At 43.7% G+C, this 26,593-nt stretch overlaps 3 protein-coding genes across 3 annotated transcripts in view; all 3 read left to right on the forward strand.

Annotated features, from left to right (window-relative positions):
- The first annotated feature begins 1,176 nt into the window (after positions 1-1,176).
- Positions 1,177-18,585, forward strand: LOC124120300 (coiled-coil domain-containing protein 63-like). Its single transcript, XM_046483097.2, has 10 exons — positions 1,177-1,210; positions 3,513-3,691; positions 5,673-5,862; positions 7,500-7,619; positions 9,777-9,958; positions 11,677-11,867; positions 12,427-12,716; positions 16,106-16,357; positions 16,743-16,864; positions 18,157-18,585. The coding sequence occupies exons 2-10, from the start codon at positions 3,531-3,533 to the stop codon at positions 18,353-18,355; spliced, it is 1,707 nt and encodes a 568-aa protein (XP_046339053.2). The 5' UTR covers positions 1,177-1,210; positions 3,513-3,530; the 3' UTR covers positions 18,356-18,585.
- A 901-nt stretch (positions 18,586-19,486) lies between these two features.
- On the forward strand, positions 19,487-26,592 carry LOC125377781. Its single transcript, XM_048391798.1, has 4 exons — positions 19,487-19,565; positions 20,652-20,699; positions 22,066-22,217; positions 26,469-26,592. The coding sequence occupies exons 2-4, from the start codon at positions 20,656-20,658 to the stop codon at positions 26,585-26,587; spliced, it is 315 nt and encodes a 104-aa protein (XP_048247755.1). The 5' UTR covers positions 19,487-19,565; positions 20,652-20,655; the 3' UTR covers positions 26,588-26,592.
- LOC124120289 (calcium-dependent protein kinase 31-like) overlaps positions 19,519-26,593 on the forward strand; it is a 62,866-nt gene continuing 55,791 nt past the window's right edge. Inside the window, exon 1 of the mRNA XM_048391796.1 lies at positions 19,519-19,573. The gene's annotated coding sequence lies outside the window, so the exon portion shown is untranslated. The remainder of the gene's footprint in view (positions 19,574-26,593) is intronic.

A 26,593-nucleotide genomic window follows, 5' to 3' on the forward strand; every position in this document is an offset into this window, starting at 1 on the left:
CTTGGTTAGAGACAGATGATTCAACAAAGATCGGGACCTTTTTTAGAAACAGGTGATTTCAACAAAGATCGGGGCCTTGGTTAGAGACAGGTGACTCAACAAAGATCGGGACCTTTTTTAGAGACAGATGATTCAAACCAAGATCGGGACCTTTTTTAGAAACAGGTGATTTCAACAAAGATCGGGGCCTTGGTTAGAGACAGATGATTCAACAAAGATCGGGACCTTTTTTAGAAACAGGTGATTTCAACAAAGATCGGGGCCTTGGTTAGAGACAGATAATCAACAAAGATCGGGACCTTTTTTAGAGACAGATGATTCAAACCAAGATTCTATGAAAGGCGGACCTGAACTTTTCTTCAGGACATCCGCCATGTCCAGCTCACACAATGTGTTTGTTAAAGTTATTTTATCCGGCATCGTCTGGATAGTTTTCGTTTCGTAAACAAATCCCATATATACTGACACACAATGTAAAGACATCAAACTGACCCGAGGTCAGAAAAAATGTGTTTTCGTGCTCAAGTATGACATTATTCAGTTTGATTATCCCATCCCTAAATACCCCAAATAACTTAATTTCAGTTTTGCCATTGGGGCCATTCTGTCAAATATTACAAATGTGGAATATGAGCTTTCAAAGTGTTCCATAAACAACCTCTCTTCTCCAAGTGCAACTACCGGTCGACGCGACCTGACTCTTTTTTCGATTTATGGAAACAAACGCAAACAAACTCGAATAGCCAATCAATTGCCAACGAAGCACTTGCATTTTTTGATTGGGCTAAACAATTAAGTTATTTTGCGTTATTTTTCCACCGAAAAATTAGGCTACGCCCTTTAACGGATTGTTTCCAGACTGAAGTCAGTAATATTCTTGGTGATGGTGATTTCAGTACCCCTGGGGCTGTAGTGTTGTAAGATGTAGTTTAAATGCGACTTGATGTTGGGGCCATGTCTCTTTCTGTCGGTTATCGACAAACATTCGAGCGCAAAATAACTTGTTCCTGTTTCAAAGCTATACACTCGGCTAAAGCTACTTTCTTATGAGATTGAAGCGAGGCGAGGCGACTCCAGTTTTAATCGAATATCGCAAAATATGACGCCATAGAAGGGCGTTTGTTTATGACGTCATTACCTTGTGTACACTGTGACGTCGTGTTACCATAGCATCACAAGTAACAGCCACAGCCTCTTCATCCACACACGGGTATGTAGCGTACATATTATTCGCTGTTTATGTTAAAAAGACGTTATTATCTTTTTCTAGCAAATAAAACACAACTGACAATTTAATTAACTCAATTCATGATCAAATGTTGCTGTGTTCGTATGCTTGTAGAAAATTCATACTTGCTCTAAATGCCGAATACCAAAGATCCTGAAAACATTTTATCGATATCGTTGGTGTGCTTTTGTCTTTAGGTGCAGATATATTCACTATACATTTGATGAAACTGATCATACCCTCCAATGAGAAGCACTAAATCTAGCACTTACAATTTTAATGTGAACTTTGTTATATATGTCACTGTTTTCGCCTTAAACTGACATGGCACCCAACTCAAGGGACGCTCGCACTTTTCGAATTAACTTCATGCTTATATAAAGGTATGAGACCCATATTACATGAAAATAAATATGTGTACATACGTGAGGCAACTTTAAATTCAATTTAAATATTTAGCAAAAGTACAATTTGCAATGTACACAATCTTTTATGTACACAGTTGGTAAGGTTGTGTTTGTTTGTTTGTTGTTTACGCCGCACTCAGCAATATTCCAGCTACAGACGGCGGTCTGTAAATAATCAAGTCTGGACCAGACAATACAGTGATTGATATCGTGAACATCGATCCACGCAATTGGGATACGATGACATGCATCAACCCAGTCACTGTGTCTGACCACCTGATCCCGTTAGTCGCCCCTTACGACAAGCATAGTCATTACGGCAAGCATGGGTTGCTGAAGACCTATTCTAACCCAGATCTTCACGGGTCAGTTGGTAACGTAGCATAGTTTTAACTAACGAATCACTGAATATCTCTCTCACATCATCATATAAAGGGTAGTTGAATATGACACGATTTTCATCTTCAAGAGCATAACATTCTATTCAAAAAGCGTCAGCATCACGTGACGTGCATATTCCTCTGCGAATATTTTGTATTCCAAATAAGTTAAACCCACTGCGAATTTTAAGTTAGGCTTTTATCTGTAATGTAACACTAAAAACATTCTAAAAGAGATTTAAAAGAGGCATAGATTTGAAGAACTGTTTTATACTAAGAATGCCAAGCTTCCAATAAAACTCTTTGTTTGAACACATTTAAAAAAGGCCCCATGACCATCCTCTCGTGATGCTTTGCCAAAGCATACCTAAAAAGTACATCTCTTACATGAGTACACAACTTGGGATGCTCGCACTAATGTCGTGATTTACGGCAAAGGAAAATAACAACTCGGAACAAACCCATGAAGCTAAAAACATGTAGGGCCGAACATGAATCTTAATCTTAATGAGTGAGTGAGTGAGTGAGTGAGTGAGTTGGGTGAGTGAGTTGGGTTTAACGCCGCTTTTAACAGTATTCCAGTTATATCAAGGCGTGTCAGCTTAATGTGGGAGGAAAGCCCGAAGTGATGCAGGTCTCAGACGTTTACCACTTCGGTGAAACCCACGAGCACAGGTATGGTGCTGACAAACCTAGAAACATAATCGGGGCGAACCGGGATTCAAACCCACAATCATAGGTTTCTTGCGTGCCCAAGGGACGCAACTCTGCACAGCGAATCGCGGTGCCTTAGACGACTGGGCCACCCGTGCCCCCAAACCCGTTATGAATTGGTAAGTAATATTATTATTTAAGATATGAATATTTGACAGCAGTTCATGGACATGAAATATGACATTGATAGCTTCAAATGAAGCGATATTCGAAATGCCAAGTTCAATAAACAGCAACGCTTATATTACTTTCTGATGAATGTCCGGGACATATACAAATCAACCGGTGGGAATACGAGTTAGAATAGGTCCTATGAGGTTTTGGTTGTAAGAGGTGACCTAATGACGGGTGGTCAGGCTCGGTGATTTGGTTGCCCAAAATATTAATCACTGAATTGTCTCGTCCAGACCCCATTATTTACAAGCCGTCGTGCTAAAGCTTGAATATTGCGGCGGCGTTTGTTTGGCAATAAACAACAAACAAACATATTATATTATACTGCACGTGAGTGATAACCATGATGTCATACATACAGGGTCGAAAAAACCCCGGCGGATATTACCACATGTATATTGTCAGCCAATCCGGAGTCCGCTAGCGGGCGTGGCCTATCTTTTTCTGTTAATGGGGACATAAACGCAAATTATATGCCACGGAATCCTTGCAATTAATGTATATGCTGTAAGCCACTGGTCTACCTGACCGAGGCGTTATAATTAACAGGCCGCCGTGACAATGCGACGCAAAACAGTATTCACTCACTCACCCCCTGTTCCTCCGCAGGCCGCTTGAGTTGTAAGGATGCCGCGGGGACTTGGGGAACGCCACAACGCAGTGGAGGACCTTGGGGAGGAGGGAGGACAGAGGCAGGAGCTGGCCAGGCTGCAGCGACAACTCCGGCTGCTGGAGGGGGACAGGCGCGCGTACACCGATGAGGCATGCAGCGTCCGTATGCAACAAGAGTAGGTGGAATGAGAAGAGAGTACTGTGGAGGAAGATGCTCGGTGGGCAGTGAGGAAAGAGTATCAGGGAGGAAGGTGTTCGGTGGGCTGTGAGGAAAGAGTATCAGGGAGGAAGGTGCTCGGTGGGCAATTAGGAAAGAGTATCGGGGAGGAAGGTGTTCGGTTGGCAGTGAGGAAAGAGTATCAGGGAGGAAGGTGCTCGGTGGGCATTGAGGAAAGAGTATCAGGGAGGAAGGTGCTCGGTGGGCAGTGAGGAAAGAGTATCAGGGAGGAAGGTGTTCGGTGGGCAATGAGGAAAGAGTATCAGGGAGGACGGTGCTCGGTGGGCAGTGAGGAAAGAGTATCAGGGAGGAAGGTGTTCGGTGGGCAATGAGGAAAGAGTATCAGGGAGGACGGTGCTCGGTGGGCAGTGAGGAAAGAGTATCAGGGAGGAAGGTGCTCGGTGGGCAGTGAGGAAAGAGTATCGGGGAGGAGGGTGTTCGGTTGGCAGTGAGGAAAGAGTATCAGGGAGGAAGGTGCTCGGTGGGCAGTGAGGAAAGAGTATCAGGGAGGAAGGTGTTCGGTGGGCAATGAGGAAAGAGTATCAGGGAGGACGGTGCTCGGTGGGCAGTGAGGAAAGAGATTCAGGGAGGAAGGTGTTCGGTGGGCAATGAGGAAAGAGTATCAGGGAGGAGGGTGTTCGGTGGGCAGTGAGGAAAGAGTATCAGGGAGGAAGGTGCTCGGTGGGCAATGAGGAAAGAGATTCAGGGAGGAAGGTGCTCGGCGGGCATTGAGGAAAGAGTATCAGGGAGGAAGCTGCTCGGCGGGCATTGAGGAAAGAGTATCAGGGAGGAAGGTGCTCGTGGGCATTGAGGAAAGAGTATCAGGGAGGAAGGTGCTCGGTTGGCATTGAGGCAGTACCGCATAGAGGAACATAGTTGCCTCGCGGTATTGTGGATGTCTGAAGTGTATTGGGGCCATGCCATCTACACCCAAAAGAGGGGGCACGGGTGGCCCAGTCGTCTAAGGCGCCGCGATTCGCTGTGCAAAGTTGTGTCCTTTGGGCACGCCAGAAAATGATTGTGGGTTTCATTCCCGAAACGCCCCGATTATATTTCAAGCTTTGTCAGAACCATTTGTCGTGGGTTTCACCGAGGTGGTAAACATATGAGACCTGCATCACTTTGGGCTTTCCTCCCACATTAAACTTACACGCCGCGATATAACTGTAATACTGTTAAAAGCGGGGTTAAACCAAACTCACTCACACCAAGAAGCCTCAATGTATTTCTGATTAACTCAGGCACCTTTGAAAGAGTGTTCAATGTTCACCGGAAGGGACGTCCTATGAAGGGTTTGTCAGGGGTGTGACTTTAAATAAGGTCATTATTTAATGATTGTGGTGAGGTAAATATCCATTTCCGTTGTGAGACTTTGGGGGCATTTATAAGGGAGTTAATTAGGAAAGGACCATTACAACATATGACATGCTCCGAGAAAGAGTATTGGTGCAGAACATGTTTTAGTTAGAGCCCGGGCAAGGACTTTATGAAAGATACAATTTTTGAGAGAGTCTTGAAACATCGATGGTTATTCCACTGTTAACTATATATGTGACATGTTCTCAAAACTGAATTACTTTTGGTACTCATGCATTATACCGGACTCCAAGCCGCCATGTTTGTTTGATGCTACCAAAGACGTATATACGTCTTTGATGCTACTAATAAAGTGTTTTGTATCTACTTTGGTAATTAAACATTTCATTTACTTACGAAAGCATTTAATTCAGGCCGTTGAGTGGGGGGCAAGCTCCCCAACACCCCTGTTGGGGCGGGGCGAGGCGAGGCGGCAAAAATGGCGTCTAAAAAACATAGAAACCGTTACTAAGGAATAAGCTCGCGCACATCCCTTACCAAAACGTCGGAAGTTGTCCGGTATACTGCATTCTTGTGACGTCTCATGTGGGTCACGTGACAAGAATATGTCTGTGTCTGCGCAGGTCCGTGATCCGTACCTTGGAGCAGGAGAACAGCGAGATCAGTACAGTTCTTCGTCTGTCCCAGAGCGACAAGAACGAATTGAAGGATGAGGACAACACAACGTGCCTGCAGAACCTGACTGAGGAGGTGGACGCCCTCAACGCACAGAGCGACATGGAGCGCAGCAAGATCACCCAGCTACAGGCAGAGGTGTTTGTTCGTTCGTTTGTTTGTTTGTTTGTTTGTTTGTTTTTAAACGCCGCATTCAGCAATTTTCCAGCTATTTGACGGCAATTTGTAAATAATCGAGTCTTTACGAGACAAATCAGTGATTAACATCATGAGCATCGATCTACTCAAATGGGATATGATGAGTTACGACAGTGAAGGTGTAAAGTGCGGGTGTAAGTTGGGTGTGGGCGGGACATGACTTGGTTGAGCTAGCGACAGAGTAGATGTCACTTTGGTGTGGGCGGGTCTTGGCTTGGTTGAGCTAGCGACAGAGTAGATGTAACTTTGGTGTTGGCGGGTCTTGGCTTGATTGAGCTTGCGACAGAGTAGATGTAACTTGTGTGTTGGCGGGTCTTGGCTTGGTTGAGCTAGCGACAGAGTAGATGTCACTTGGGTGTGGGCGGGTCTTGGCTTGGTTGAGCTAGCGACAGAGTAGATGTCACTTGGATGTGGGAGGGGCTTAGCTTGGTTGAGCTAGCGACAGAGTAGATATAACTAGGGTATGGGCGGTTCTTGGCTTGACTGAGCTAGCGACAGAGTAGATGTAACTTTGGTGTGGGCGGGTCTTGGCTTGGTTGAGCTAGCGACAGAGTAGATGTCACTTGGGTGTGGGCGGGTCTTGGCTTGGTTGAGCTAGCGACAGAGTAGATGTCACTTGGATGTGGGAGGGGCTTAGCTTGGTTGAGCTAGCGACAGAGTAGATATAACTAGGGTATGGGCGGTTCTTGGCTTGACTGAGCTAGCGACAGAGTAGATGTAACTTTGGTGTGGGCGGGTCTTGGCTTGATTGAGCTAGCGACAGAGTAGATGTAACTTTGGTGTGGGCGGGTCTTGGCTTGATTGAGCTAGCGACAGAGTAGATGTAACTTGGGTGTGGACGGGTCTTGGCTTGGTTGAGCTAGCGACAGAGTAGATTTAGCGTGAGTGTGGGCGGTTCTTGGCTTGACTGAGCTAGCAACAGTTGAGATGTAACTTGGATGTGGGCGGGTCTTGGCTTGGTTGACCTAGTGACAGAGTAGATTTAACGTGAGTGTGGGCGGGTCTTGGCTTGGTTGAGCTTGCGACAGAGTAGATGTAACTTGGGTGGGGGCGGGTCTTGGCTTGATTGAGCTAGCGACAGAGTAGATGTAAGTCGTGTGTGGGCGGGTCTTGGCTTGGTCGAGCTAGTGACATAGTAGATGCCGATTTATAGTACTAGCTCATTGAGATGCCATGCCACAGTTTAACGTGAATACCCCCACTCAGACACAGTATACAGACAGGCTAACAACAAGTACCATCTTTTAACGTCTTTTGGTATGACGCGACCGGGGATCAAACCCCGGACCTTCCACTCTCCTGGCGGACCCTCTGCCACTAGACCACGGATGCGGTCTGTAATTTGGGTGTGGGCGGGTCTTGGCTTGGTTGAGCTATCGAGAGAGGAACTTCAGTGGACGAGACCTGATGAAGAGAAGGGGGCAGTTGGGAGGTATGAAGTTCAGGGTGCCGTTGTACAATGCGATCTTAGCGCTTAGGTGGTCGTAACTCCCATACCTTAACATAGACTTACGACAGTCGTAGCGCTAAGGTTGTATTGTACAACGACACCCAGGATTATGCATTTTTGTTGCCAGATTGCGCGAGTTGAGAAAGACATCTGTCAACAGAGGAGACTCAATGGCAGCAATTCGGGAGCCATAATGGAGAAGTTGATACTGAAAAGGACAAAGGTCATAGAGAATAGACACGACAAGGTTAGTCAGTGGTCAGGGCCTGTGTCATACAGATTACTACACGAGCGTCTGTCAGATACCAGTTATCTTACAATGACTTGTTTCAAAACGTATACAGACGTGGGTGAATTCGACTGAAGCACGTGAAACCACTCTCCTACCCAGAGTTCCATGCGACCAGCATAGTACCTCTGCCACAGGCCAGCGCCATGTGACGATTCGTCACATCTGAGACAGTCCATTCAAGATATTGCATGTTTTTCATCTGTTTCATTTTTGACAAGTCTATATATCTAGATAAACATATGTCATATTGTGGTTTCATTGAGAAAATATCCTAAATCGTGAAAAACTATTTCCATTAGCGTAGTTATCCTATGTTTACATTGGTTGTACGGCTCCACGTGCTGTCATCGAAGCCCTACGGAGAGCTAGCGATACGGTCACTTTGATGCGTAAATATGTATTGTCATGCTTCTCACTGCTGCAGTTGTAGTAGCATATTTAAATAATCGTGCAAAACGATATGTAAAGTGCCTCTAAAACCTTGCATTGGTCCGTTTTATTCTGATTTCTGAAAAAGCGCGTTTGTTTGTAAACGAGAGAAAAGCCCGGTCACGTGATATGTAAATTAGCCTGTGGCAGTGGTGTTAGGCCAAATCACCACTCCGCCGGAGTGCGATGAGAAACGTATCAAAGAATTACAATCAGGAAAGTAGTCCGTCATAACCTCAGGTCATCACCATGGAGCAGCCAATCACGGCCCTGTAATTCTCCCTCACACATATGTTTGATACTAGTTATCTCAAATTGGCTTCTCACCCACAGGTGTGCAACTCACGTCATGAGACAGTCCCGTGCAATGTTACTTAAAACTTGACTTCAATATTTTTTGCCTTTATGAACACCGGATTTACGTTGATACCCCTACAAACGCAAAAATATATTGAAGTCAATTCTTATGAATAAATACGTCAACAATAACTTAACAATAAAAAAGAGCCTACAATACGAAAACAGTGACAATGTTCAGCGCACTGTTGCAACACAAGCCCCGCCCATTCTATAATCAGCCAATCAGGCAACATGAACCATTTGTGGGAGTGGCGTAATGTTTTCTGTTTTGGAAACAAATGCCAAACAGTTTTTTCGCTTAGTTAACCAATCAAATGCAACGGAATCATTTGCAAGTTATTTATTTGCGATCAATTGGAATTGGAGTGGGCAAGTTGGGTTTAACGAGGCTTTAACAGTATTCCAGTTATATCACAGCGCGTTAGCTTCGTGTGGTAGGAAATCCCGAAGTGATGCAGGTTTGGGACGTTTACCTCTTTAGTGAAACCCACGAGCAAGGATAGGTGCTGACAAACCTAGAAGCTATCAGGGCGAACTGGGATTCGAATACTTCAAATGAAGACTTACATGATAGTGTATATGAATGACAATACGTATTTCTAGAACAAATATTATCTCGTGTCGTGTCTCGTGTCAATCACATGACCTTAAAGTGATCCTCAGGCAATGTTTAATATAAGTCAGATACGGCTGGACAGGAGACACCTAATTTGTCCGATGGTCAGAATGTTCTAGGAATCCCTAACAACCAGTCACCATTCACTGCTGGTTTTGACAGTGATCCAATTTACGACACTTTATGATACGCCCTTTTATGTACGTTCCTCTCTGTGTTTGCAACCTCCATCTCTGTTAGGGGGTGCTTGAGTAGCCTAGTGGTTACAGCGTTTGCTCGTGACCCTGAAGATCTGGGTTCGATTCCCCACATCGACACTGTGTAAAGCCTATTTCTGGTGTCCCCCGTCGTGAAATTGCTGGAGTATTGCTAAAAGTCGTGTAAAACCTCACTCACTCACTCACTCGCTCATACACTCATTCATTCACTCACTCACTCACTCACTCACTCACTCACTCACTCACTCACTCACTCACTCACTGGCGGATGCAAACCGGATCCAGTCTTTGATTACGGTAAATATGTCATCATGTTTATCATCAATTACTTATATTTTCGAGTTGTTCCTTAAACGATAATGACTGATGCGCAAAACAATTTGAATAGTAGTTCCGGATAAAATTAGGGCATGCGGTCGCTGCTGAAATCATTGTCGTTGTTTGTTCAATGGCATTCTCAAATGTGTTTTAACACGCACCTTACCCCAGGCAATGGTCAAGTTCAACAACCAGCTGGCGGTGAACACGGGTCTCCGCGAGGAGATTGACCACCTCCGCCAAGACAAGACCGTGTTTGACACCCTCTTCCAGAAGCTCAACACTGATCTGGAGGACATGCGCAAAGACATGTCAGTCATCATCGAAGAGGCATCCCAGGCGTACGAGCAAAGGTACGCATAGGAAACATGGGTAGTTTGTTTGTCTGTTTGTTTAACGCCGCACTCTGCAATGTTATAGCTATATGACAATCTCATTAAAATCAGATCTTAGTTCTCGCTATGGCTAAACAAAGATCTCAGGACACCCCAATACGGGTCACGTCAGAACGACCTTCCATCCGACCAATCAAAGCGTCGCTTACCAGATCATGAAAGTGACAGTTGGAATGTGTTTTCTAATCATGCAACCTCGAAAACGTTAACACGGGGTATTCCGAACGACAGTATCGACCAGTACGACTGATTCCGTCAAAATTATCGCCTATCTCTCGCTTCCGAGGGACAAACATTTGAAAGGAGGAGGCATTGCACAGTACGTGGGAAGTATTGCCATACAATCTCAACCATATATTAGACATTCCGGAATGTTCGTTTGTTCAGTTTTCAAAATTTTAATCGAGAACTCAGTCAACATATTTTTCAAGCGTTGTCTGAAATGGAAGTCGCTAGGTTGAAACGAGTGCCGTAAAGCTCGAGAAAGCTGCATTCCTATTGGCTGATGTCGACTCCTTAATAGTCGTTTCAGTGGTCGGTCAAAGTCCGCTAAAGGTCGTTCTGACGTCACCCGTAATAGGATGTCCTCAGATCTTTGTTTAGCGGCAGCGAGAATTTAGATCTGATTCTAATGAGATTGGCTATGTGGCGGCGGTCTGTAAATAATCGAGTCTGGACCAGACAATCCAGGGATTGACATCATGTGCATCGATCTACACAATTTGAATACGATGACATGCATCAACCAAGTCAGCGAACCTGACCACCCGATCCTGTTAGACACCTTTTACGGCAAGCATTGGTTGCTGAAGACCAATTCTCACCCGGTGAGGTGAGGTGAGGTGAAATTAGGTTTAACGTCGCGTCCAAGACTATTGCACTTATATAGCGACGTGCATGTACGTGTGTGTTTGTTCGTTTGTACTGGTCCGGACTGATGCCGATTTATAGTGCTAGCCCACTGAGATACCATGCCACAATTTAACATAAATACCCCACTCAGACACAGTATAACTGACTCCGAGCCGACCAGTCCTTGTTTTAGCCCCTTAATGCCGAGCGCCAGACAGGGTAACAACAAGTACCATCTTTTAATGTCTTTTGGTATGATGCGACCAGGGATCGAACCCCGGACCTTCCGCTCTCCGGGCGGACGCTCTACCACTAGGCCACGGAGGCGGTCGTTGGATACAAAGGCGTGTTTTATACGGGTATCACAGTTGTGGATGTTTTCAGTGTTTCGGTGACGGTTGTCAGCCTTAGTTTTGAGAACGTTTGTGATATTTTGGTCAAATCCAATTTTCAAGTGCATACTTTCTTTTGCCCGGCAGTTAAGTCGGAATCGTACAACGTTCTATGCTTAATCAGATATTTCTTATGACTATCGAAATGGTTTTGTGGCTTTTCGTTGCAAACTGACTATCATGATGTTGGTTTTCTGCACCAGCTGTTCAGACAATCGCAACAGACATCTGTGAGAAACTCTCTCGCTCACTTCCCAACTCAACACAGTGTTGGTTGGAACCCCAGATTCGCCCTCATGATCCGCCAGTCTCTCTCTCTCTCTCTCTCTCTCTCTCTCTCTCTCTCTCTCTCTCTCTCTAAATCTCACTATCTCTCTCTTTTTCTCTCCCTCTCTCTCTCCCCTCACTCTCTCACTCTCTCTCACTCTCCAGGGACGAGGCGTACAACAAGATGCTGGCGCTGAAGGAGAGGAGCGAGAAGGACACGTCACAGCACGAGATGGAGATGCGCGAGCTGCAGCGCATCATCGAGCACGACAACAAGCTAAAGGAGTTCATGATGATCAAGGCCAACGACCGCGGCGAGTACAAGGAGGAGGAGGACGCCAAGAAGAAGAAGGCCAGTGAGTAGAGGCTGCAGACTTGTTTGTAGACGCTGCAGACTTGTATGTAGATGCTGCAGACTTGTATGTAGATGCTGCAGACCTGTATGTAGATGCTGCAGACTTGTATGTAGATGCTGCAGACTTGTATGTAGATGCTGCAGACTTGTATGTAGAGGCTGCAGAATACACAGTAGATAACTGCAGACTATTTAATAGATCACTACAGACTATATAGCTGGGAGACTGCTGCTGACTATTGGGTAGACTGATGTAGATTCTATAGTGAGCAGACCGATACTGCCTACACAACAGATAGACTGATGCAGATTTTATAGCGGGTAGACGATACCGACAATATGGCAGGGTTATCGGACTTGTATGGATTTGTATGCTACAACCTTGTGTGTTCGGAATGCATAAAAAACTCTATTGTTGTTTATAACTCTTTCTTTGACAATGTTTATTTATTTTGCTTCATTTGTTTGCTTGCTTGTTAAGGTAATTGGAGGCATCGTTTTCATGTTGTTATAAGAGACTGCGTGACTACGTCAGCCCAAACGCCTTTCGTTGCTTGCAGTGAAGGGGGAGCGCGACGTTGACGTCGAGAACAACCAGATCTTGACGTACGAGGAGGCATTCGCCGAGATCAGGGAAGCCACGGGCGAGGATGACATCGTCAGGATCATGACCGACTTCCTGCGGCGGGAGGACGAGAACTTCGCCCTCTACAACTACGTCAACGAGCTGAACGACGAGGTGGACAAGCTCCAGGAAGAGATCGGATTCATGAAATCGGAGATCGCCCGGTTCGAGGAGGAGGATGTTCAGATGGAGTCGGAGAGGAAAGTTTGGCTGAAGGAGTTGGAGGTGAGGGGGTCGGGGAGTGTTTGTTTGTTTGGGCAACTTGAGGCAACTTGCCCCCTCAATGGTAGAAATTCAATTTAAATATTTAGCAAAAGTACAATTTGCAATGTACACAATCTTTAATGTACACAGTTGGTAAGGTTGTGTTTGTTTGTTTGTTTGTTGTTTACGCCGCACTCAGCAGTATTCCAGCTACAGACGGCGGTCTGTAAATAATCAAGTCTGGACCAGACAATCCAGTGACTGACATCATAAGCATCGATCCACGCAATAGGACACGATGCCATGCATCAACCAAGTCAGCGAGCCTGACCACCCGATCCCGTTAGTCGCCTCTTACGACAAGCATAGTCACCTCTTCCGGCGTAACTGAAGACATATTCTACCTCGGATCTACACAAGGGACCCACATTCACAATATTTTTTTTCCATTTTCCTCGAAAATGTAAACAACACACTGGTGCGCGTGAAGTGATATTTTCACTAGTGCACATATGATTTTTATGAACTCGGTTATTTCTAACCCTGTGAGTAATAAAAAGAATAACCTGCTCGGAATTACCCCAAAGCAGCGACCATATACCGGTATAGTACATGAAGAAAACTTACATAACTCAAGCTTTACATATATAAAAAGGGAAACCCTCGCATGTAAATCTCAAATCTCGCAAGTCTTGGTGAAAGTGCCACCTGGCCACCGGTCTCCAATCTGCCCTGAGCCCCGCCCTCAGGTATATGGTCTCTGACTCGGTGCAGACGACACGAATTCCTCGTAACTCGTGTAGATTATTCTCTATATATGTGACTGCGTGAGTGGGTGAGTGAGTTGGGTTTAACGCCGCTCTGAACGGTATTCCAGTTATATCGCGTTGTGTCAGCCTCTTGTGGTAGGAAAGCCAGAAGTGATGCAGGTCTCAGACGTTTTCTATGGGTAAACCTAGGATCATAATCGGGGCGAACCGGGAATCGAACCAAGAAACATAGGGCCTAGATTTTCGAAACGATCTTAGCTTAGATAAATCTTAACAACTTACGTTCAAAGATAAGATATCTTAAGGTTAAGATAAGATAGATTTTCGAAACTATCGTAAACCTGTCGCAGATCGTTCAGAGCTACGATACCTATCGTAACTCTGACAGAGAACTCATTTGTGTTAGAGATTGAAAAAGCGGGGTGTTTCCCAATGACGTCACGGGGATTTCCCAGCTGCTGACAATAACAACAACATAGATACATGTAAGTGACACGGTATTCATGATTACATTGTCCGGTCATATTGTTTAACATGCACATATTTGTGTGAAATTCTGTACAATCCTACATATGTCCTACATGTAGACGTGTTGTTCTTATGATAAAAGAAGCCATGACTAACCGAACACAAAAAGCATTCGTGTGCCATGCAATAGCATTTTTCAAAACCAATAAATGCTATAATCAATAAGTGTAGTGTTACCACACTTTAGCTATTAGAATTGAAATAATGTGCCCAAAGATACTTCACTATTTTCACTTCAAATGATCCTCTCGTGAGCGCGCAGAACTTTATGATATAAACACATCGCGAACAAAGTCAAGGACGAAAGTAAGGGACGTTATTCTAAATGACAATGACGAGACCTTTGATCGAACAGCATATGCGTTCAGCATTTAACATACGTGTTCAAGTATGATGTTAAGTGATGTATACTGTATATTTTTGTGTTTATGTCAAAAGTCAAGTTTATATTAGTGTAAACACCAACATTATACGTGGAAACACTCAAAACAATAAATGTTCAGGAAGCAGCGCACCCACAAGCAAGTGTTTAAGACAATCTAAGCTTGTTAAGTTTGTTTTGTTATTTATGTATCCAATATCTTTCACGAATTAACCAAGGACTTAAATACAATATCAGGCTATTAGTATTTAGATGATGAAATTATTTTTTTTATCTATCTAGATCCATAATTCTTTTCAAAATTTAAAGGTGACACTAATTTTCGTTCGCAAAGGGAGATAATTTAGGAATTGTCAAGTCATGTTGTCTCATGGAACACGCCACAAGTTAACGTGAACATACATATCATGTAGTCATTTTCTATCCTTTTAGATTAAGTAGAGCTAATAAACTGATTTTTCTGATTTCAATTAAATCTGGCTGAGGAGCGAAATACCTTGTATGTGTCAAATCTGTTCCAGAATGTAGTTCAATAATGTTTGGCTTGTCGAACAGAATTGCTGAGGATCATTTACTAATATTTGTCCGTTGAACCTATACGTTACAACGATTTTATTGTCTCAAGTGTATCTACATATTTTAAAACATAAAACGGAAAGATGTAGACTTGAATATTAAAAAGACCAAAATATTTTAAAACCGGCTTATTGAATGCAAAGATTATTGTGTAGAAAATGTGTTTTTTATCAGTAAATTTCATTCAATAAACTTTTTTTCTGCGAACATATATTGGAAAGTGAATTTTGGACAATGTGCAATCTATGCTACATTTTGACGATAACCCAAACGAGCATGGGAACGAATTTTTTATTCAATTTGTCGATACGAAAATCTATGCTTAACTTTTGCTGTCAAAATTTCAGTAAAATTGTTATATTTAATGGAATACATGCCGTTAATCACCTGTTTGTAAAGAATGCAATTGTTCAACAGACAGTTTGTTAATCACTTTGTATCAAATATTTGTCTTTCAAGAGGACATTGATAACATAGGTATTGAATTTAAAACGAAACAAATAATTACAATTACTTTTGCAAGAAAAATATTAAATATTGTATACAAATATTTGATCACATGTATTTCCTTGTTAAGTCAATAAATACTACACTGTATAGTTTTTTATCCTTCCCAAATAAATCGAAAAGGTATGTTGTTTCACACTTCTTCAGCACTCGGATAGAAATACATTGTAAGCTATCGACTCCACAGTTACGTGGATCGCTGTCGCGATTAAGAACATTTTTGGCGTGAAATCCTTGCTGCGTTCTTTGTGTTTTCGAAGCGTCAATTTGAATCACTCAGTTTAACAAAATGAAATGTCAATGTTTGAACGTAAAGCAGACTAATGGTTTGTCAAAATATCTATGGAAAAGTATGCCGCCATCTTGGATAAAGATAAAATAAACTTACGACAGGTATGGGGCTATCTTAGATTTACGACAATCTTAAGATATCTTAGGCCTACGATAGTTTCGAAAATATGCTACGATAGCCTACGATTTCCTTACGACAAATTTACGATTATTTTAGGGCTACGATCGTTTCGAAAATCTAGGCCCTGCAGGTGTACCCAAGGGGAGCAACTCTGCACAGCGCGTCGGACGACTGGGCCACCCAGATTCTCTATGTATTCAAATGAATAACACAGTACTGATCTCAACACCTACAGGACAAGAGCACCCAGTCGGGGAAGGAGGCGGATGCAGCGGACAAGAGGATCGTGGAGATGTCACAGGTTCTGGACGAGCTAACGGATGGAGTTACCTCCCTGTTCCGCTGTCTGGGCTGCAACAGGACCCCCATCAACGAGATGCTGGGCAATGAGACGGGCGTCACGGAGAAGAACATCCTTCTATACATGGGCATCATCGAGCAGCGCACTATGGAGCTGCTGCACCTTCAACACTATATAGACATGAGGGTCAGTGATCGGGGTTTGCGTTGGGGGGGGGGGGGGGGGGGGGGGGGGGAGGAGTGAGTGAGTTTTGATTTGCGTCGCTTTTAGCAATATTGCATCAATATCACGGCGGGGGACATCAGGAATCGATTTCACACATTGTTACCATTGGGAATCGAACCCGGGCCTTGGACATGATGAGCGAACACTTTAACCACTAGGCTACCTTAGCGCCCCTAAAAGGAGAGAAAGGGAGGGAGATGACAAAGTGGAGGGGTGGAGCGGAATGTACGGAGGGAGGACACTTAGTGTGTATTTATGTATGTAACATGTTTGGTCTGTCATTGAACATGTTCACTCATTGCGTCCCTTGGACTTTCTCCCACATGTTTGAATGTAAATGCTACAGAATATGGCCCCGGAGAAGGACAAGGAGAAAGGAAAAGATGGCAAAACAAAGGAGCCAGATATGAAGAAGTTCCGCCGACCTCCAGCCACCAACACCATCACAATAGCACCTCCAGGTATTGGGTAAGTAATTCCGCCACCAACACCGTCACAATAGCTTCTCCAGGACTTGGGTAAGTAATCCCGCCACCAACACCGTCACAATAGCACCTCCAGGACTTGGGTAAGTAATCCCACCACCAACACCGTCACAATAGCTGCTCCAGGTCTATGGTAAGAAATCTCGCCACCAACACCGTCACAATAGCTGCTCAAGGTCTATGGTAAGAAATCTCGCCACCAACACCGTCACAATAGCTGCTCAAAGTCTATGGTAAGAAATCTCGCCACCAACACCGTCACAATAGCTGCTCCAGGTCTATGGTAAGTAATCCCGCCACCAACACCGTCACAACACCTTCTCCAGTTCTTAGGGAGGTAGTTCCCGCCAGCAACACCGTCACAATAGCTTCTCCAGTTCTTGGGTAAGTAATCCCGCCACCAACACCGTCACAACACCTTCTCCAGTTCTTGGGTAGGTAGGTCCCTCCCCGTCACAAACACAGTCTTAAGGATTTAGATAGGTACTTTCCCACGATCTTTTTTAGCGGCCTAAAATCCCACCAATCTTAGTTGAACCTGTGTTTGCATTGACCCTTCTTTGTATAGACTAACGGACTAACAGATTACAAGACATGATGTATTCTTTGCCGCATACCCAATTCTTTCAAAGCACTTGGGGGGAGATTATCTCAGAGAAGAACTGCAAAATTGTTGATGTGGCCTAAAACAACATTCACTCACCCAAGACATAGGGACTCATCTTCAGTTCCGTACACGGTTTCAAAGATGTCAAATAAATAAATAAATTGAACGACAATTTGTGGTCATGCATTATTTCACATTCTGCTTTTCTGTCGTGCTGACATGTTTGTTTGTTGTTTAACGCCGCTCTAAGCAATATTCCAGCTATATGACGGCGGTCTGTAAATAATCGAGTCATGACCAGACAATCCAGTGATTGACATTATGAGCATAGATCCACGCAATTGGCATACGATGACATGCATCAACCAAGTCAGCAACACTGGCCACCCGATCCCGTTAGTCGCCTCTGACGTAAAGCATAGTCGCCTTTTATAGCAAGAATAGGTTGCCGAAGACCTATTCTATACCGGATCTTCACGGGTCAATTGGTAAGGCAGGATAGTTTTGTCTAACGAATCTCTAAATAGCTCTCTCACATCATCATATAAAGGGCAGTATCTACTAGACGCTATCAAACTCCCCCAACATCAGGTGCTCTATCAAGACCTGTCACCCTCTGTATCTACTGGGCGCTTTATCAAGGGTCTCATGCTGACATGTATTTGTAGGGAAGATGAGGACATGAATGAGATGAGTGAAGAAACCGACCTCCGCCCTCTGAGCCACGAGGAACTGAAGCACATGGTGATGAGGCGTATCAACAGGTCAACCGGAAACGCGCAGTCAATCAACCCCACTCTGGTCAAGGACGCCAATACCCAGAGGTCCCCTCGGATACCAAAGGTCGAGGTCATTCAGCCAACATAACTTGCCTGCATGACAGACCATTAGTGTGAATACATGTGTATTATATATATAAAACTTTTAATTCAACTATTTAATTTGATAACCGTTATAAGGTGGTATGTGATTATTTATTTTTTCTAACAATTTACAGTTTTATCAACTATTTGTTAGTGAGTTTTAATTGTTTGCTGTTATATGTAGATACACCCAAATGTGCAATAAAAACTGATGGTTAGATTTGTTAAACAAAACATTTTATCTAAGAGTTTTATTGTTTAAAGGACCGCCTCCGTGGCCTAGTGGTAGAGCAGTGGCATCCGTCACAAACACATGCAAAGGCAAGTCAATTATATTTCACCCTGGAACACATGGTACAAATCAAAATAGGTACTTGCATCGGACCAAATTTTTGTCACTGATGGGTCAAATTTAGAAATGTCCTCCACTTGTATACTGAAGCTTAGACGCTGTGGGAATGTCATCCATTTCCTTCTACATGTGTCTTGGAAGAGACCCGAGGTGTTCTGTTACCTGATTCAGCGGGAAAGGTTGAGGTGAGGTGAAATGGGTATGACATGGCGTTCAAGATTATTGCACTTATATAGCCACGTGCATTCACACACTCGCGCGCGTGCGTGCGTTGAGTATGTGTGGCTGGCTGTACTCGTCCGGACTGATGCCGATTTACAGTGCTAGCCCACTGAGATTCCAAGCCGCAGTTTAACATGAATACCCTACTCAGACACAGTACACTGACGTCCTTGCCTTAGCCCCTTAATGCCGAGCGCCAGACAGGATAACAACAAGTACCATCGTTTAACATATTTTGGTATGACGTGCTAGGAATTGAATCACCGACCTTCCGCTCCTCGGGCCGACGCTCTATCCGATAAACATCAGTGGAGATCCCACGGGGAAAAATGTTTCTAAAATTTAGAGTATGTTTCCATATATGGAGAACCAAATAACAGAAGATCCGTCTTAAGTATTGACACTGCATAGTTGTCGTGACCTTGCCTCTATCACACGCATATTTTAGACTTCAACGCGATCCAAATTAAACTGACAACTCTGTGAAAGACACAGGTGTATAAAGTCTGCACAAATGTTTACTTTTTATAACGACACTCCTTCGCATCTTCACACTTTAAATGAGAAGTAACGCACCCGCTTGTCGGTAGTATCAGCCAGACAGCCTTGTGGAACACTAGCTGTACTTCTCCTCCTCCAGGCCTCCAGGTATAGTTGCTGATGTTTCCATGCCGCTATGTGGCGAATCCTAACTTTTCTTGTCAAAACCTCATCCTGGGCCCACTTGCACAAAGCGATCTTAGCGTTAAGACTATTGTAAGCCTATGCTAAAGTATGGGAGTTACGATCATCTTAGCGCTAAAATCGCTTTGTGCAAGTGGGCCCAGCATGGGTTGCTGGGGACCTATTTTAACCCGGAATGCCCATGAGAAGACCAGTATAGGTTGATGGAGACCTATAACCCGGAATCCCCACAGGGACACACTTGCACAAAGCGATCTTAGCGTTAAGACTATTGTAAGCTAAAGTATGGGAGTTACGATCATCTTAGCGCCAATATTGCTTTGTGCAACACAAACGCTTGCCTGTTACTGTACCTATAGTTAATGACAAACCCCTCCAGCAGGTGATCTTTTGTTTGTTTGTTTGTTTGTTTGTTTCTTGTTTAACGCCGCACTCTGCAATATTCCTTCTATATGACGGCGGTCTGTAAATGATCGAGTCTGGACCAGACAATTAAGTAATTGACATCATGAGCATCGATCCACACAATTGGGATCGATGACATGCATCAACCAAGTCAGCGATCCTGACCACCCGATCCCGTTAGTCGTCTTTTACGGCAAGCATGGGTTGCTGAAGACCTATTCTACCCCGGATCTTCACGGGTCAGTTGGTAACTTAAAGGTAGGATAGTTTTATCTAACGAATCTCTAAATATCTCTCATCAACACATGAAGGGCAGAATATAGTAGGCGCTACCCCCCCCCCCCCCCCAACATCAGGTGCTCTATCAAGACCTGTTACCTTCTGTATCTACTGGGCGCTATCAAACTCCCCCAACACCAGGTGCGCTGTCCAGAGCTGTTACTTTCTGTATCTACTGAGCACTGTCAAACTCCCCAACACCAGGTGCGCTGTCCAGACCTGTTACCTTCTGTATCTACTAGGCGCTATCAACCCCCCCCCCCCCCCCCCCCCAACACCAGGTGTACTGGATGCTATGAATCTGTTCCATTTACTATAAATAATGTTCAAACTCAAACTCCATTTTATTAATTTTCAGAACCATGATAGTTTTCCTTGTTCTAATCGGATCTGTAGCAGTTTATGGGTGAGTGGTATAAGTTATAGAATATCAGATCAGATGCAGTTTATCTGCGTGTGGTATAAGCTATATCTCATATGAGATGCAGTTTATAGATGACTGGCAAAGCTAGCATATCAGATGCCGCTTGTAGGTGCGTGGCATATGTTGGGTTATCTGGTCAGATGCAGTTTATGGGTGGTATAAACTGGTATATCAGATCAGGTGCAGTTTATGGGTACATTGTCTGAACTAGTATTTCAGATACGATGCAGTTTATGGGTAAGTGGTATAAACTAGTATATCAGATCAGGTGCAGTTTATGGGTACATTGTCTGAACTAGTATGTCAGATAAGATGCAGTTTATGGGTAAGTGGTATAAACTAGTATATCAGATCACGTGCAGTTTATGGGTACATTGTCTGAACTAGTATGTCAGATAAGATGCAGTTTATGGGTAAGTGGTATAAACTAGTATATCAGATCAGGTGCAGTTTATGTGTAAGTGGTATAAATAGAGAATCTCACCCGAGTGTCTTTTGATATCAAATATATCAACAAGAGTTGATAAAAGTGGAAAAACTCCGAGGCTTGCCGAGGATATTTGCCACTTTTATCAACGAGTGTTGATATATTTGATATCAAAAGACACGAGGATGAGATTTTATTTATCATCCAACATCATTCTTTCAACTTTTTTAATTTGTAGACAGTAATTAGCAGTGTCTTCGGTATAAAAAGTACTGCAAACAGCTTCAGTAGCAGAGCCATTAGTGATGTCATTTGATTGTGACGTCATGGTAACCAGTGATGTCACAATGGTCTGCAAAGCATTATGATGTAATTTCATTGCAGCGATATCTAAAGTGTAGATATCGCTTGATTTTCATCCAAGAGATATCTCCTGTGGGAGCCAGTTTTAGATGATAAACTAGTATATCAGATCAGGTGCAGTTTATTGGTAAGTGGTATAAAATAGTATATTAGATCAGGTGCAGTTTATGGGTACATTGTCTAAATCATTTATCAGATCAGGTGCAGTTTATGGGTACATTGTCTAAATCATTTATCAGATCAGGTGCAGTTTATGGATGGGTGGTATAAACTAGTATATCAGATCAGGTGCAGTTTATGGTTACATTGTCTTAATTATTTATCAGATCAGGTGCAGTTTATGGTTACATTGTCTTAATTATTTATCAGATCAGGTGCAGTTTATGGATGGGTGGTATAAACTAGTATATCAGATCAGATGCAGTTGGTTGTCCGCACCATTACCCGTTCGTGGGAAACGTCTGGGGCACGTTTGCATTCACATTTCCTCCAGCCCACTTTAGAACTGGAATAATTTTGAAAGAAGCCCCAACTCATCGGGGGCTTCTCTGCCCGCAGAAAACACTACTCCTGCAACCACACCAACCATGACCAGCTGCTCCCGAGCCAGGTGATCAGCAACGTCATCGCCGACATTGACACAGATGGCGACGGCATTGTGGAGCCAACCGAGGTCCAGGCGGAGTTCGTCGCCAGATATGACGTTGACAGTAGGATAATCATTATGATAAGAATCGGTGCCCTGTAACCTATGCTTGTTGTAAGAGTCGACTGAAGTGTCGGTTGATTTGTTATTTTACGTCGCACTCGGCAATATTCCTGCTATATGACGGCGGTCTGTAAATAATCGAGCAGACAATCCAGTGATTGATATCATGAGCATCGATCCACACAATTTGGATGACCTGCATCAAGCAAGTCAGCAAGTCTGACCACCCGATCCCGATAGTCGCCTCTTACCGATTGAAGTTCATCGCGTGGTTAAGCTCGGTGCCATGGCCAATTTCGCGTCGTTGCTCAAGCTTTCTGTCATTGGTTTGCCTGAATATGAAATCCTTAAAGGGACGTAATCGCCCTTTGGTAATATAAAAAATATCATTCAAAGCGCGACAATGCAACAAATGGCCAAAATGTAGCGTTGTCGCATTGTCGCATTGTTGCGCTTTGGTTAATTTTGACACTTTTTCGCTTGTTTCCCTGAGGGCGACAATGCGACAATGTCCCTTCTTGGATTCCATACCTGACCCTCGATTATTTTCAGGCCATTTTGATACAGCTGGCATATTGGTAACAAATATAGTTTCCATCAACCATGTCTTACCTAAATCGTCATCAATTAGTCAATTTGACATCCTATTTCCTAGTAGGGGCAGTACCGTAAACCCTCGAATAACGGCAAGGGACCCAAGACTGTATTTTGCCAATGTTGATCGCATCTCAAGAAGGGACTGGCCATTTGATAATCTGGATATTTAGAGAATAATCAACGAGCTACGAGAAACAGATAATTCTGAGTCTTGAGTAGATTATAGAAATATAATTAAGAATAAAGACTGCTCTACCCCATGTGTAGTGTATAAAGTATAGTTTTGCTGCTTGCGTCAATGAGCTTTGGCATCATGATAGTTCAGGGCAAAACAATACTTTATTACACAACACATTGGGGTAGAGCAAACTTTATTACTTTTCAAAGAGGCCGACTTTAAGACTAACCTCATGTTATATTGAAGCTGAGTTTAAAATCAAATCTGTAATGACCAGTTACGTAAACTTAAAATCCTCGAACAGGTCTCATTGTCGGGCTCTTCCACCTAATTGCCTGCACCCTCACGTTAAGACGCATATTTTACGTTTGAGACATAATAATACACCACTAAAATGGGAAGTTTTATTATTTGAATAGGTCATATTACATTTATTGTTTACCCATAATCTTATACAACAATAAGTGGAATTTTTAATTTAAGTTTTCATATTAATTTGCTTTAATTTAATCACGTGACTCCAACAGCGGCCGTTTCGCTTGACTTTAGTATGTTGCTAAATGCCGTATGCTGACTAACAGGTGGTTATGAAACCTATCAAGGATTGCTCATTCCACATCTTCCCGAGGCAAGAGAGTTAACTGACTTTAAAAGTCCAGTTAAAACCCTTGCCGAATCAGGCTGGAATTCCTGGGCACGATCGTAGCGTCACCAGTGGCTGTTACGAGTTAAGTCTCTTCTATGCCTCTCCTATGGACCAATCAGATTCCACCTCTCGTATCACTTGCATTTGCTTCAAACAAAATGGCGGCGCCCAGTCAAGAGGATATGATCGACAATCAAGATCTATATTGTGAGAAAACGAGTCTTACATCGCGAAGTACATCGAATCACGTGAGGACCTTGATTGAAAACTTGAAAAGATTTGGAAAATATCTGTTGACAACGAGTTGCGGTGCACATGCTGTGCAAATCCTGCATCGACCAAAATCTGCATGACAGTTTACGAACCGGTTTTGGATTCGGTGCGCGATTTTGATTGGACTATGCATAGACTCGTTAGTCAACCAAATATAACTCCACACCTGCAGCCCAGTTCGGCAAGGGTGGAAACTGGACTTTTATAGTCAGTTAATTGTCTTGCCTCGTGAAGATGCTCATTCCCTTACCCAGAGACAGACATAATTCCTAGAGCACCAACGCCCGCCTCGGACAGTTTCAGACTGCTTTGGCACGGGCACAGTGGTGTATGTATGTTTGGGAGATGCCTGCGGCTTTATATATGACTGACATCATCTTGCCATATTACTTCCCACGTATATTATTCAAATATACTGAACCAAATTAAAAACTTCACAATCCTAAGGGGCGGTCGTGTAGCCATAATACCGCACGTGTTTTCAGCCATACTTGTTAGCAGTCATTAGCAAAAAAAGAAAAACACAAGAAACAAAAGTCTTTACGGCCATTTGTCATGCCACGCCTTTCAAATGTGCAACGTGAACGTGCCATCGGCATGTTGCAGACGGGAACGTCCGTAGCTGAAGTCTCATGGACGATGGGTTGTAGTCGACGGACTGTTCATGATTTACAGACGCGTCTACAGCAAACGGGTACCACCGCTGATCGCCCTCGGCCAGGTCGACCACGTGTGACGTCACATGCAGAGGATCGTCAGATTGTCTTACGTCACCTCCGTAACCGATTTTTGACGGCTACATCAACCAGAAATGAACAGTTTAGGGGTAGACATAGTGTGCAAACTGTTCGAAACCGTCTGAGAACTGCTCACCTTCAAGCACGACGGCCATACTGCGGGCCGATTTTGACTCAATTACACAGACGTCAACGTCAATTGTGGGCACAGCGGCACTTACGATGGACTCAGAGGAATTGGAATCAAGTCGACTTCAGTGATGAATCCCGATTTAATCTTCGATTTGCTGATGGTAGGGCGAGGGTGTGGAGGCGCCGTCATGAACGTTACACCCAGTGTTGTGTACAGGACGTTGACAGATTTCGAGGCGGAAGTGTCATGGTGTGGGGTGCTTTCTGTGGCAATGCACGTTCCAGGCTTCTTGTCATCCGTGGCAACCTCAACGCTGCTGCTTACCGCGACCAGGTACTGGCACCAGAACTTCTGCCTTTTATGGCAGCACATGGACCAGGTTGATCTTCCAACACGACAATGCCAGACCCCACACAGCAATTTTGACAAGGAATTTCCTTCAGAATGCGGGAGTCAACGTAATGGACTGGCCGTCAAGGTCTCCCGACCTCAAGCCCATCGAACACGTCTGGGATGGTCTTGGCAGAAGTCTGCGCACTTCTCCAGAACCAACCACAGAATGTGCAAGATCTTGGCACCATTTTGCAGCAACAATGGCGTCGTCTTCCCAATCATGTGTTCACAAGCATCACAAGGTCCATGCGGAGGCGTTGTGTGGCAGTTGTCAACGCACATGGTGGCCATACACGCTACTTAACTTGTGTGCCATCATCAGATTCTCGTGATTAGGACTTATGATTTAAACTGTTGATGTTATTACCGAATACCGTAGGTGCTTGGAACAAACTATGGTTACCACCGTTAATAAAATCCTTCTTTGGACATAAATGATTAAAAAATTACCTTCTCTGATACATTTGTCCCTTATATATCATACATGGGATCAGTTTTAAAAATGTAAAGTTTATAATTTGACTACATATATTTATGCAAGTTTAAAGAAACTCCCTTAACCGAAAATTGACGTGGATGCGCCATCTTGCTTGACAATAACGAAAGAACGGTGTTACCAAGGATGGAACTTGAACAGCGCCATGACGTCAGTCCATTATGACGTAATTCAAAAAGTGTACTTTATCGCAGGAACACTTCACTGAAGGATGCCTATTGTTCAGATGACGTGATGTAATCAATGTGTGTCGCGATGAACAATGGATGACGTTATATTGGCTTTACTCAACAGTAAGCGTTGTGACGTATTATGGCTTCAAATGAACACCCAACGTTGAGAATCGCTGAATGCACATGTGCAATTATCGGAAGGCGTTTACACACGATCCTTCGACCCGTATGGGTAATATAATATAATTTTACACAAAACAAACCTTTTTGCTGGAATGCTTGATAGTATGTTGTAAAAGGACAGTCATTGTGTGCCTTGAAGCAGTATTCTGTGTCTGACAAGAATTCAAGTGTATGATATATGTACATGTACAATGATAAATACCCTGGCCCCATTCGACACCGTAGCTCCTTAGTCACCAACCTCTCTCTCTCTCTCTTCTCTCTCTCTCTCTCTCTCTCTCTCTCTCTCTCTCTCTCTCTCTCTCTCTCTCTCTCTCTCTCTCTCTCTCTCTCTCTCTTACACTAACTTAGCACAGACGCATCAAGAGTGAAAATATTGGTGCAGAAATATTTGAAAAGATAATTATGCCTTAGGTTTTACGAAAATATTATGGTTGTTCCAGAAAACGGAAGTATCACAGAGGAAGAGTTTGTAAAACAAAGGCATCGGCACTACCTCGACGTTCGCAACTTTGTTGGCTATCTCTTCCACAATTTCGACGTGAACACGACAACAGTCTGACCGACA

Source organism: Haliotis rufescens, unplaced genomic scaffold, assembly GCF_023055435.1.
Source record: "Haliotis rufescens isolate VD_foot unplaced genomic scaffold, xgHalRufe1.0.p SCAF_99, whole genome shotgun sequence".
Lineage (NCBI taxonomy): Eukaryota > Metazoa > Mollusca > Gastropoda > Lepetellida > Haliotidae > Haliotis > Haliotis rufescens.